The sequence below is a fragment of the Lynx rufus genome, unplaced genomic scaffold (genome assembly GCF_022079265.1).
Source record: "Lynx rufus isolate CCGP_SWC_20201006 ecotype Redwood Valley unplaced genomic scaffold, mLynRuf1.p SCAF_28, whole genome shotgun sequence".
Lineage (NCBI taxonomy): Eukaryota > Metazoa > Chordata > Mammalia > Carnivora > Felidae > Lynx > Lynx rufus.
The window spans coordinates 1178297-1190704 of NW_025814843.1; the positions used below are offsets into that span (position 1 = coordinate 1178297).

At 52.7% G+C, this 12408-nt stretch overlaps 1 protein-coding gene across 4 annotated transcripts in view; it reads right to left on the minus strand.

Annotated features, from left to right (window-relative positions):
• PEMT (phosphatidylethanolamine N-methyltransferase) overlaps positions 1–12149 on the minus strand; it is an 86599-nt gene extending 74450 nt beyond the window's left edge. The window contains exon 1 of one of the 4 annotated variants that reach the window (XM_047089870.1): positions 11594–12149. Coding sequence is in view for 1 of the 4 variants with exons in the window: in XM_047089874.1 (XP_046945830.1) it covers positions 11178–11240 (63 nt within the window). In the remaining 3 variants the exon portion in view is untranslated. Of the gene's footprint in view, positions 1–11177; positions 11380–11593 lie in introns of those variants that run through there. The other 3 variants (XM_047089872.1, XM_047089874.1, XM_047089873.1) reach the window with 3 other exon arrangements.
• Between the last annotated feature and the right edge of the window lie 259 nt (positions 12150–12408).

Genomic DNA, 12408 nt, shown 5'->3' on the forward strand with positions numbered 1-12408 from the left:
CTCAAGACCCAGTGGGAGCCTCTCCTCTAACTTCACCCAGGGCACTCTCTTGTGTGCCCTTAGTGTCCACCCTGTTATGAGGATTTGGTCATCTGTCCCTATAGCATAATCGTTCCTCCAGGCTAAGGGCCATTTTTTTCCTCCCTCTCTGTATCTTCCACGAGTGGCTCTCATTTCATCACGAGCAAAAAGCAGGGGCTAAAGGTACATCCCTAAGGAGCCCTCCAGCTCAGCTGCCTGTGCTCCTGGGACTCCGATCCCCTCCCTCCTGGTTTCAAACTGAAGGCAGGAAATTGCCCAAGTGGCCACCGTGGAGATTCTGCCGGCGCACAGCCGGCAGGCGGCCGGCGGATCCCTCTGCTTCTGAGGCCGCAGATTCACCAGCCGCCCAGATGCTGCACTTCGGAAATATTTTTACGGCATCTTTTACACTGGGAAATCAAGCAGTGTTCGCAGGCATTGGCGGGAGGTGGTTTGGCCGGACCAGGGGCGGGGTAGGGCTTTCTCAGGTTCTCAGAAACCCCAGGGATGGGATCTCTTCAAGACAGGTCAGTCTCCCCGGGTGGGGCCTGCCCGTCTGTAGGGTGTACAGCTGGGTGGAAGGTGTGTGTAGAGAGGAGCACCAGGGATTACTAGGAGTCCTGAAGTCCTGACCGCCCCCCTTCCCTGAATTCCACTACCCATCGTCCCCTCCAGATACTACTCACCCCATTTATCAACTCTATAAGCCAGGCGTCCTCACGATCGATCCACCCACGGCTGCCCACAAAAGGTCCTCTAAGACCCAGGCTTGCCCTCTGAATCATCAAACAGCGGAGCTTAGGGCCAGCACACCTGACACGTGAAATGTACTTTTCACCTTTGCTAGCTTTCACAAGAGCAGACACTTCCCACGGGAATTCATACGGCAACGGGACAGACAAGGATTTTATTGTTAGCCAGACTCCCTTTTAGGGCCACTGTTCTTCTAAGCCAGAACTCTCTGTTCCTGTTCGCCTGCCCTCCAACACAGTTAAGGCAGCGTTTGCTCATGACAATGAAAAGAACAACAGTCAGGGTCTGCAGCTGGCAGTGGTCTATTCTCACGAAGTACAGAGAAGTAAAATATCCTCTCCCACAGCCCTCCCTCCAGCCCTCTCCCCCGCCATCATCAGCATCCTCATTTCAAGGATAGGCAAACTGCATTATCTGCGGGTGTGATTCTCAGGGCCCCATGCCATGCCCACACAGCCTGCGCTGCCTTGGGATTCCCAGCTCCTCATCACTTTTTGCCGCGAGCTAGTGGCTGGCCGAGGACGAGAAATCCCAAAGTCCCAGGCAAACCTGGCATGCCCTCAGCGTGGCGCCTCCCGTCCCACGGGCTGACCCTGTGCCAGCGTGATCAAGCCAGAGGAAAGAGGGTGAAGTGTGAGGTACAGAGCAGAGTCCCAGGTAGCTGGAGACAGGGTGCAGACGATGGCCAGGGCGTCACGGCTGGAAACCCAGGCCTGGGGACACTGAGCAGGAGAGAGCCGGACCGGTGGTTCAGCGCAGGCCTAAGAAGGCGCAGCCACCTGGACTGTGACCGCCTGGGAAGCAAGGTGGGGCACTGACTGGGAGGAGCACAGGGAACTTTCTGGGGTGATGGAAATATTCCCCATCTCAACTGGAGCCTGGATAGCCAGTCAGGAGCTTGCGTGTCAGACCTTCCAACTGGGCGCTAAGGTCTGGGCATTTCACTGCGTGTAAATTACACCTCCCCAGGGAGGAAACTGAGCAACAGCCTCAGCCTGGGAACTGGGAACTATGTCCCCTATTTCCCCACCAGGCCCTTGGGGGAAAACAATGTCCTCTGGAAATGCGGCAGATATTTTTAAGGATTCAACTCAATGTCTTTCTGAGCATCTACTAGGGAGGCCCTACTCTGGGCGGGGGTCTGAGGACTAAGACCTCCTTCAAGAACCTTCACGATGCCAGGTACCACAATCAAAAAGCATTTATTTAAAGTTCACATACCTCATCCCGGCAAGCACTATTGCAATGCCCACTTTGCAGATAAGAAAGCCAAAGGCTCAGAGAAGCTCCCAGATCACAGGAGGAGAGCAGAGCCAGGCCTTGGCCAGATCAGCCCTTCCGGATTCCTGACAGAAACTGGGGCTTTCTGTTGGGACTCAGAGGTGCTGCAGCCACTGCTTGCTGCCGGTGGGGCAAGGACAAAAGTCTTGAACGCTCCCAAAGAGACACAGCAGAGGAGCAGGAGAAATATGCTTCTTTCTTTCACCCTTTGTGGGAGCTGAAGCAGAGAAGGGAAACTGAGGTACTGAAAGGTTAACCAGCTAACAACACCTGCCGAAGCTGGCAGCAGGTAACATCAAGCAGGATCCCTCAACTAGGGCTGAACGGGGTAAAACCGAAACCTCGGCTCCCACCCAGGTCTCCGTGCCCTGGGGTCAAACTGTCTTGCTGGGAAGGAAGCATCCGGTCACCTCGGTCACCTTGAGAGCGGGGGATCTGCGTTGCCTGCAGAAGGGCCTGCTCAGCAGGGGAGAATGACTAATGGTCCACAGGGGTATTCCGGGCAGCAGAGGGGAGGCCCTTCTGGCTTCCCACTCCAGAGACCTGAAGGTCCTTTCCTGATTGTCGTCACTTCCCAAAACTCACCTGAAAGGGCGGACCTCCCTCCTAAAACTGGATCAGCAGAAAAGAACAAAACACCCCGGGTCACACTTGAGCAGATCAGGAGGGTCGTGGATCCCTGGTCCCTCGGTCACCCCTGCACACAAGTGGGCAGCCAGCCTTGACTAAGGGGAGGGTCCCGCACCCCTCCCGTCCCTGCCCCAATCTTGTTAAAGCAGCAAAAGTCCTGGCTTTCTCTACCGGCTAATTCTAAGAATGGAACTCCGCTCCAAGGTCACAGACTGCAGACCTCTGTGTTTGAACAGAGGAGAGGCGCTACCTACCCAACCACGGAAGAATTCCACTCAGGTCACGGACGAATGGGCTCAGCTCCCGAAACGCTACGACTCGGCAAGGAAGCGGCTCATGGCAATTTCACTGTACTGCCTACAGGCTTTGAGGACACTTCAGGGAAGGATTCGCCGCAGGTCAACAGCACCCAGGGTCACATTGTGACATCCAAACAAACAGTAGAGGCCCAGAGAGTCAAAGTCACATCGATCGCAAGTGGGATCCACACACCACAGACAGCAAAGGGCAGGAGGAGCGGGGTGAGGGTGGGGGCTGCCTTTCCCGGGGGACCCCGCGGGCCCCTGGCGTTCTCGGTCGATTCAGGCAACATTTACTGGGCAGCTTTTGGTTAGAGCCCTGTGTCTGACACAAGAATGAATGTGCTGGAGTCTTTTTCCTCAAAGAAGTTTTATACTCAGGCAGGCTCCCAACCGCGTTTTAGCTCCTCTGCATGGGGCGGGGGCGGTGGGGGGGGGGGGCGGTGCATCTGGCTCAGAAGAAGGTCTCCGGGCAGCTCACAATCTGGGCTGGGGTCAGGGTACTCCCACCCTCCAGGAAGGACCACTTGGGCAGGCCTTCCGTGACCAGTCTCAGCCCAGGGTTTCTCTTTGATGACGTAGGGGTGACAAGACTGCCCCTCGCCCCCAAGGTTACATTCTGGGCAGAGGAGAGAACGAGTATCAGAGTACGAGGTGCAGAGGGTGCTTCTAAGGCTGAGGCTCTTGTGTCCCCTCCCTCTGTTTTGCTGGCAGACATCTCGCCTCTTCTGGAGAGGCCCTCCAGGAATACAGTCATCCTAAGGAAAAGGTAGAGAGGGGACACAGATCCAAGGAAGGTAGCCCCCAGCTGGCATTTGAAGCGCTCCTAAATCCCACAACAAAAAGGAATGGCCAGCAGCTGCTCTAATTCCCCCAAATCCGCAACTCCTTTCAGGAAGGGGGAAGATGTTCGTTCATGCTTCACTCAACTCGTGTGTCCTGGGCCAAGTGCAAAACCACTCTGGCGGCTCACGTGCACCCTAATCAGTGAGCCCCGGGCCTGGGAGTGGCATCCACGGGTCCCGTGCTTCTCAAGGCCCTCACCTCACCTTGGGTGCCCTCTCAACTGCGCAACGTGATCGTGAGCTGCAGACCCCTTTTCTTTTGTTCACCCTCAAGGGCCCAGGACACACCCCACTAGGCCAATGCTGCTGAGTACATTTATTTAAATAAGTGTCATATATTAAGAGGAATCATGACAATAAGCCAGCTGACCTTCACTGGGAAGTTACCGGGCACCCAGCCGTGGCTTTAATGAGGCAGGACAGAGAGCACAGTCCTAAGACACGGTGCACCCCAGCCTGGTCGGGCTCCACAAACCCTTCACAAGCTTGGGCAAATCAAGTGCCCTCAGTAAGCTTTGTTTGTTTGTTTGTTTTATTTTTTTCGTGTTTGTTTATTTATTTATTTTTTTAGAGAGAGAGAAAGGGAGGGGCAGAGAAAGAGTGACAGCAAAAGCAGGCTCCGCACTCTAGGGCAGAGCCTGATGTGGGGCTCAATCCCATGAACCCATGAGATGGTAACCTGAACAGAAATCGAGAGTCGGACGCTCAACTGACTGAGCCACCCCCCACGAGCCCGAGTAAACTTTGGTTTTTTTAATGTTTATTTATTGATTTTTGAGAGAGAGCGCATGAATAAGTGGGGGAAGGGGCAGAGAGACAGGGAGGGAGAATCCCAAGCAGGCTCCGTACTGTTAGCACAGAGCCTCACTCGGGACTCGACCTCACAAATCGTGAGGTCATGACCTGAGGAGAAAATCAAGAGTCCGGTGCTAAACTGACTGAGCCACCCAGGTATCCTGCCCTCCATAAGCTTTGAGGTAGCGGTACCTCCTTCACAGGACTGTCAGGAGGATTAAATGAGATAATGCGAAGAAAGCATTTAGTACCGTGTCTGGCACCTGGCAAAGTCGGATCGATGTTAGTTTTTATTACTGTGTTATTCAGTCCACATGACAACACTGTGAGACACGCCCATCTTGCAGATTAAAAACTGAGGCCGACACATGAAGAAAACACCGACGGAACTGAAAGAAGAAACAGACAAATCCACAGTGACAGTTGGAGACCTCTCTCAGAACTGAGGGAGCAGCTAGGAAGCAGGAGGGAGCAGGTAGGAGCGAAAATCAGTAGCGACGAGGACGGCCTGAACAATATTGTCAACCCCTTGGCCTAGCTGACGTTCATAGAACGTCCCACGGTAACAGCAAAACACATTCTTCCCAGGAGCATGGAAACATTCACCAAGACAGACCAAATCGGGCTGTAAAACAAATCTTAAATTTCCAAGAATCAGGGGGCACCCGGGTGGCTCGGTCAGTTAAGCGTCTGACTCTTGATCTCAGCTCAGGTCATGATCTCGTGGTTTAGGCTCTGTGCTGACAGCGTGGAGCCTGCTTGGGATTCTCTTTCTCTCCCTCTCTCTGTTCCTCCCCCACTTGTGCTCTCTCTATATATATATAAATAAGTAAACTTAAAAAAATTTTTAATAAATAAAAGAATCAGAAAGCATAAAAGAATGCTCCTGAATCATGACAGAATTAAACTAGAAATGAATAACAGACAGATATTTGCTAAAGAACACACTTCCAAATGATCCATGGGTCAAAGGGGAAGTCTGAAGGGAAATTTTAACATATTTTGAACTGAACGAAAATGAAAATGCAGTATCAGAAATTGCGGGCCAGGGGCGCCTGGGTGGCGCAGTCGGTTAAGCGTCCGACTTCAGCTCAGGTCACGATCTCGCGGTCCGTGAGTTCGAGCCCCGCGTCGGGCTCTGGGCTGACGGCTCAGAGCCTGGAGCCTGTTTCCGATTCTGTGTCTCCCTCTCTCTCTGCCCCTCCCCCGTTCATGCTCTGTCTCTCTCTGTCTCAAAAATAAATAAATGTTAAAAAAAAATTAAAAAAAAAAGAAATTGCGGGCCAGAGGGCTAAGAGACAAGTGTTATCTTGATGAAAAAGAAAAGGCTCAAAACAGTAACATAGGCTTCACCCTTGACATAATAGAGAAAGAGAAGTAAATTAAACTCAAAGCAAGCAAAAGGAAAAAATAAAAGCAAAAATCAATCAAACCGAAAAGAGAAAAACACAGAGGAAAAAAAAAATCAAACCGAAAACATGTATTTCGGGAAAAAATACCTCTAGCTACATTGACCAAGGGAAAAGGAAGACACAAATTACCAATACCGAGAATACAAGAGGGGCCTCCCCTACTGACCTCACAAACATTACAGGGGTAATAAAGGAGCTTATGCCCATAAGTCAACAACTCAGATGAAATGGTCCAATCTTGGAAAGACATAAGCCAACAAAGTTCATCCAAGATATAGCCCTATATTTACTAAAGAAAATAAATTCCCATTTAAAAACCTCCCAAAAAAGAAAGCTCCAGGCCCTGATGGTTTCATTGGATGAATTCTACTAACATTTAAGGAAGAGATAACACCAAAACCACACAATATCCCCCAGAAATCAGTATAGGAGGGATGATTTCACAACTCACACTAAGAGGCCAGCATTACCTTAATACTAAAACCACACAAAGGCACAACAAGAAAACAACAAACCATACTCCTCATGAATACGGCCACCAAAATCCTCAACAATGAAACAAAGCAAAGCAACTCTAGCAACATACACAAAGGATTAACACATCAGGATCCTGAGTCACCCCCGGAATGCAGGGCTGGTTCAACAATCAAAGCATCAGTGTGATTCCCCACGTTAGCAGACAAATAAGGAAGAGCCGCATGATCATTTCAACAGAAGCAGAAGAAACTGAGGTTCTGTGAGTTTAAATGACTTCTCCAAGGTTACAATGAGGGGCAGAAAAAAGCCCCAACCCTCCTGTCTTGACTGATCCAAAATACTGAAGAGAAAAATTATGTCCTTGAGAACTTCACAAAATAAGTCATCCAATAAAATGGACTGATATTTATTTAAATAAAGTAATAGCATCAGAAGATTTTTAAAAAATTCATCTGAGAGGGAGAATCTTTTTTTTTTAATTTTTTAAATATTTATTTTTGAGAGTGCATACATGAGTGAGGAAGGGGCAGAGAGAAAGAGGGGGAGAGACAGAATCCCAAGCAAGCTCCACGCTAACAGCAGCAAGCACGATGTGGGGCTCGAACTCACCAACTGAGAGGCCATGACTTGAGCCAAGACCAAGAGTCAGATGCTTAACGGACTGAGTCACCCAGGTGCCGAGAGAGAGAAAGAGAGAGCGAGAAAGAGAGAGAGAGAGAGAGAGAGAGAGAGAGAACATCTTAAGCAGGCCCCACGCTCAGTGCAGAGCCCAACGCGGGGCTTGATCCCACGACCCTGGGTCAGGTCTGAAATCAACAAGAGTCAGAGGCTCAAATGACTGAGGCACCCGGGTGCCCCAACATCAAAAGATTCTTTAAAAACAATTTGTATCACAGGCAAACATCTTCCCCGAAAGGCAGTCGAGACATCCCACACCTGCCACAGGGATTTTGTCTCCAATGGTTTACCCAGGCTCCTGTATCACAAACGAGGACCGTACAACTGTTGCCCCCATTTTACAGATCCAGAAACGGAAGCGCGTCTCTTGACACCTGACACCATCCATCTGCTCACGAGAGCAGGTGAGTCCGTATGGAAAAGGGCATGAGAGGCGCCCATGTGACTGTGCCCTGCCACACTGGGTTCTCCAAGAAGCCGGGACCCCTAGGCCCCACTGGAGCCATCTGCTGAGTCCTGGAGGCGCCCCTGTCTGTGAACAGCAAACTGGCAGGCTGGGGAGCAAGGCTCTGGCATCCCATGGCAGGGAGGGTAGGGAGGGCCAAGAACGACCTCGATCGGTGAGGTCACAGCAGGTAAACTCCTCATCCCAACGAGGGACTTTTTGAACTTAAAAACAAAACCAACATTCCGTACCAGCTGGAACAGGCACACAAAAACTAGCTGGTTAAGAGCGTCGTACCCAAGGGCTGCCCTGTTCCGTCGAATAGGGCAGCCACCTGCCACAGGTGGCTATTGAGAACTTGCAGTGTGCCACATGACGAAATAGTATTTTTCAGGTATTAGGCTAAATAAAATATTCTGTCAAAAGTAACGTCACTGATTTCTTTTTTTTTTTATTTTTTTTTTAATTTTTTTTTTAACATTTATTTATTTTTGGAACAGAGAGAGACAGAGCATGAACGGGGGAGGGGCAGAGAGAGAGGGAGACACAGAATCGGAAACAGGCTCCAGGCTCCGAGCCATCAGCCCAGAGCCCGACGCGGGGCTCGAACTCACGGACCGCGAGATCGTGACCTGAGCTGAAGTCGGACGCTTAGCCGACTGCGCCACCCAGGCGCCCCTTTTTTTATTTTTTAAGTTTATTTATTTTATTTTGAGAGAGAGAAAGGGCACCAGTGAGGGAGGGGCAGAGAGACAGGGAGAGAGAATGGGCTCGAACTCATGAACCATGAGATCATGACCTGAGCCGAAAACCAAGAGTCAGGCACTTAACTGACTGAGCCATCCAGGCGCCCCTCTTTCTACTTTTTAAAATGTGGCTACAAGTTTGTTTGGTTTTTTTTAACGTTTATTTTATTTTTGAGAGAGAGACAGACAGAGAGCTGAGCAGGGGAAGGGCAGAGAGGGAGTCACAGAATCTGAAGCAGGCTCCAGGCTCCAAGCTGTCAGCATGGAGACTGATGGGAGGGCTCGAACCCATGAACTTCGAAATCATGACCTGAGCTGAAGTCGGACGCTTAACCAACTGAGCCACCCAAGTGCCCCTTAGACAAGCTTAAATGATAAACGGGACACATTTTATTTCTATCGGATGGTGCTGGGCTAGCACAGATGTCCATGGAGTGAAGAGAAACCTTGGTGCTCACTTGGGCCAGGGACTGATTAAAACCAGAGATTGTGGGGGGCGCCTGAGCGTCTTAGTCGGTTGAGCATCCAACTCTTGATTTCGGCTCAGGTAATGATCCCAGGGTCATGGGATTGAGCCTCGCATCGGGCTCCCTGCTGAGTGTGGAGCTTGCTTGGGATTCCCTCTCTCCCTCTTTCTCTGCCTCTCCCCACCTCAAAATAAATAAAAAATAAACATTAAAAAAAAAAAAACAGAGAGATTCTGATTGAAGGAGGAGAACTACCACAAGACAAATACATAATAATGTTGTGTTGTTGTCGTTTTTAAGAAAAAAAAATCCTTCGGTAACAGGAAGCTTATCTGTATCAACAGCAGTGGAAAAAAATGAATTTTAGTCAGCTAGGGTCACCCTGACCTGTCCCTGGAAACACTCCCCGTTCTCTCCGACCGCACGGCCCCACCAAGCTCTGGAAGGGAGAGAGCAGAAAAGCCCTTCCCACACACACCCAGTTAATCATCCCTTCCCCGTGGCTGATTCTCACCCCTGCAGCCAGGTCTAGAACACAGGCCTTGCTCAGATTAGCCGGCAGCACCCTAACATTCCACTGGGCCTGCGCTGGGCCCGCTGCCCCCTCCCATGGTGGCCTCCGGCTCAAAGACGTCCCACCTCAGGTCAATGGCGACCCACCCTTCCACCCGGAGTCATTCATCCAGGAAGCATCCGCCCCCTAAGCCAGGTCGCTCTGGCATTCCAAACTCCTAACACTTGCTAAGGCAGAACACAGGAATCGCAGTCCCACCACGGACCATGTGGCCCAGAGATCCCTGGATGGCCATTTACAGTTTATGAGTGTAAGGGGGCACCTGGGTGGCTCACTTGGTTGAGCGTCCGACTGTGGCTCAGGTCATGATCTCGCAGTTCACGAGTTTGAGTTCCACGTCCGGCTCTGTCCTGACAGCTCAGAGCCTGGAGCTTGCTTCCGATTCTGTGTCTCCCTCTCTCTCTCTGCTCTCCCCCACTCACGCTCTGTCTCTCTCTCTCTCTCTCTCAAAAATAAATAAACATTAAAAAAAAAAAGAGCATAAGGATTCCATGGGATAACATCATCCTCACGAGGCCACCTATCCACTTGAAGTCATCCTGCACTCTCTCAGGGTCAGATGCTAGCCTGCTCTTTGTTGGATGAACAAATACTCCCCCCCTTCAAGGCCTTTGCCCTGCTGTCCCTCCACCCACGGCATCTGGCCCCGCTGGCTTATCACTCGGGTCTCAGATTGCAGGTCAACTCCTCACAGATATAGGGATTTCAATCCCACCTCTCCGCCAGCTACTCTCTAAAACATTGACCAGTTTCACCCCCATCAGAGAAGGTTCTATGCTTCTGGGCTTACTGTCTCTCAAAGTTCTCAAAGACTGACTGTATCAGTGAATGAATAAAGGGGGGGAAGATGCTCTAGATTAAAGAAAGGCCGCTTGGGGCAGAGGCACATCTCCCGGGCTCCTTAGAGAGTGGCTGACAAGTGAAACAGGTGGAAAGGTGGAAAGGTGGAAAGGAAGCTGCTCTGATAGGAGGGAACACCCTGGAGAGAACAGCCATTGGAAGGGGGAGCCTGGGGAGAGACAGCAAGAAAACACAAACTCTCTGGCCTATGACTTTGCAAAGGGGCTGACTCGGGCAGCTGGGTCTCCAGCCAGCAGGGCCCATCCCACCCCATCCTAGCACAACACTGAAAGGTTGTAAACTCTTTCCACCCATCCACCCGGGAAGGAGGCGACGCTCTGCAGCCGGCTCAGCGCCAGGGGGTGGAGATGCCAGGGTGCAAAACCTTTCTCTTGACTCCGCTGCAGAGCTGGCCTCCAGCCCAGGGAAGGGGGGACGCAACTGCGGCAGGGGCCTCCCATGTCCCACACAGCCACATGCTGCCACCACGCACACTCCCAAATACACCTGCGTGGCCTCCCTCACACGCTTCCACGCCCAGTCCCAGTCCCACACACTCACACTCAGGGCACACACTCTTGGGGCAACTGACCACACAATCCCAGAGGCGCGCGCGCGCGCGCACACACACACACACACACACACACACACACACACACACACACGCCCCGCCCGCCACACACAAAATCTCAGGAACTCGTTCTGTGACATCCACGATCCCTCTCGCACGCGCGCACACGCCAGCGCCCCGCCCCCGAGCGCGCAGTCCCGCCCCCACCGCGCCCCGCCCCCGCTGCCTGGTAACGGGTGGCCCCGCCCACTGGGCGTTGGCGGCGGCGGCAGAGCCCAGAAGACCCACCTGGCAGCGGGATCCCTCTCTCCCCGCTTCCCCGGCCGCGCGGCCCGGTCAGTACCTGCCTAAAGTCAACATTGCCGAAGCCTCCGCAGCAGTCCGGCCCCGCCACCGAGCTGCTCATAGGCTCCGCTCCCGGGCCGCCAGATGCTCTCAGCCGGGCCGCCTCTAGAGAGACTACGCCGGGGCCTCGCGGCCGCCGCCAATTCGCCCCCCGGCCCCCGCCCGAAGCCGCCCTGTGGTGCCGGGAAGCTCTGCCTCCCGGGGCGCTTTGCCTCTGACCCCAACTCCTCCCGGCCTTCTGGGAAATGTAGTCCCCTGTCCTCGCGAAGCGCCACTTTCCTGGAGCTCGCGACGGCATCTCGCGGAGCCCAGAGCTATATGTCCCAGGGTCGTGCGCCGCAGTGACTGCCAGTTCCGAGGCGGCTCTCGCCTAGACCCTTCGGTCCCCGCTCCCGCACCCGGCCCGCAACTGACCTGGCCTCCCTGTCCTTGGCTGGCGGTGGGGCTCGGAGGCGGCGGCTGCGGGTCCTAGGTATAAGTAGCTTCCTGCGCAGCCCCCTGCGGACTTGGACTTTGGCCCAGGCTCGGGGTCCCCTGCCCCCTTCTGAAATTTGCTTTCGCCCAGAGGCGGTACAGGACGAGCACACTCTGTAGCCTCCAGCAGAGGCTACTCCTCGGGACCCTGGGCCCCCGCCCCTGCGGCCTCCCTATTCTTTGGCTCGGTCAGAGACACCTCCTCCACTTCTTTGTTCATTCATTCTCTGGTACACTCACCGGGTGCTTGCTGAACTTGTCTGTGTACTGCGAGTACAGTAGGGAACAACACAGGTCCCTGCCCTCACTGTTTCCTAATGGAAGAGACAAAACATGAATAACGGATTATAACTTGGGTAAGTTCTAAGATGGAAGGAAACCGGGGGCTGGGTCAGATGATGACAAGGCAAAGTGCCTGAGAATCCCTTGAGGGAGGCCTGAACACAGGAGAAGGTGCAAGGCATGTGAAGTGTGAGGGCAGGACAAATTGGGAAGAGAGGCAGTATGTGCAAAGGCCAGGAGACAGGACAGGACTAGGGATATTTCAGGAATCCAGAAACGGCTGATGATCTGTGGAGTGGTGGTGGAGGAGGTGCCCAGTAGAATGGGAAGGAAGTTTAGAAAAGTAGGTGGGGTTTTAGATGGTCAGGTCCCAGAGAGCCCCTTCTGTAGCCGGGTGTTACGTATATAGGGAAATAGACTCAGATTCCCAGAGATTTGTGCAGTCACCCAGCAAGCTGCCAGCCCACGCAGGA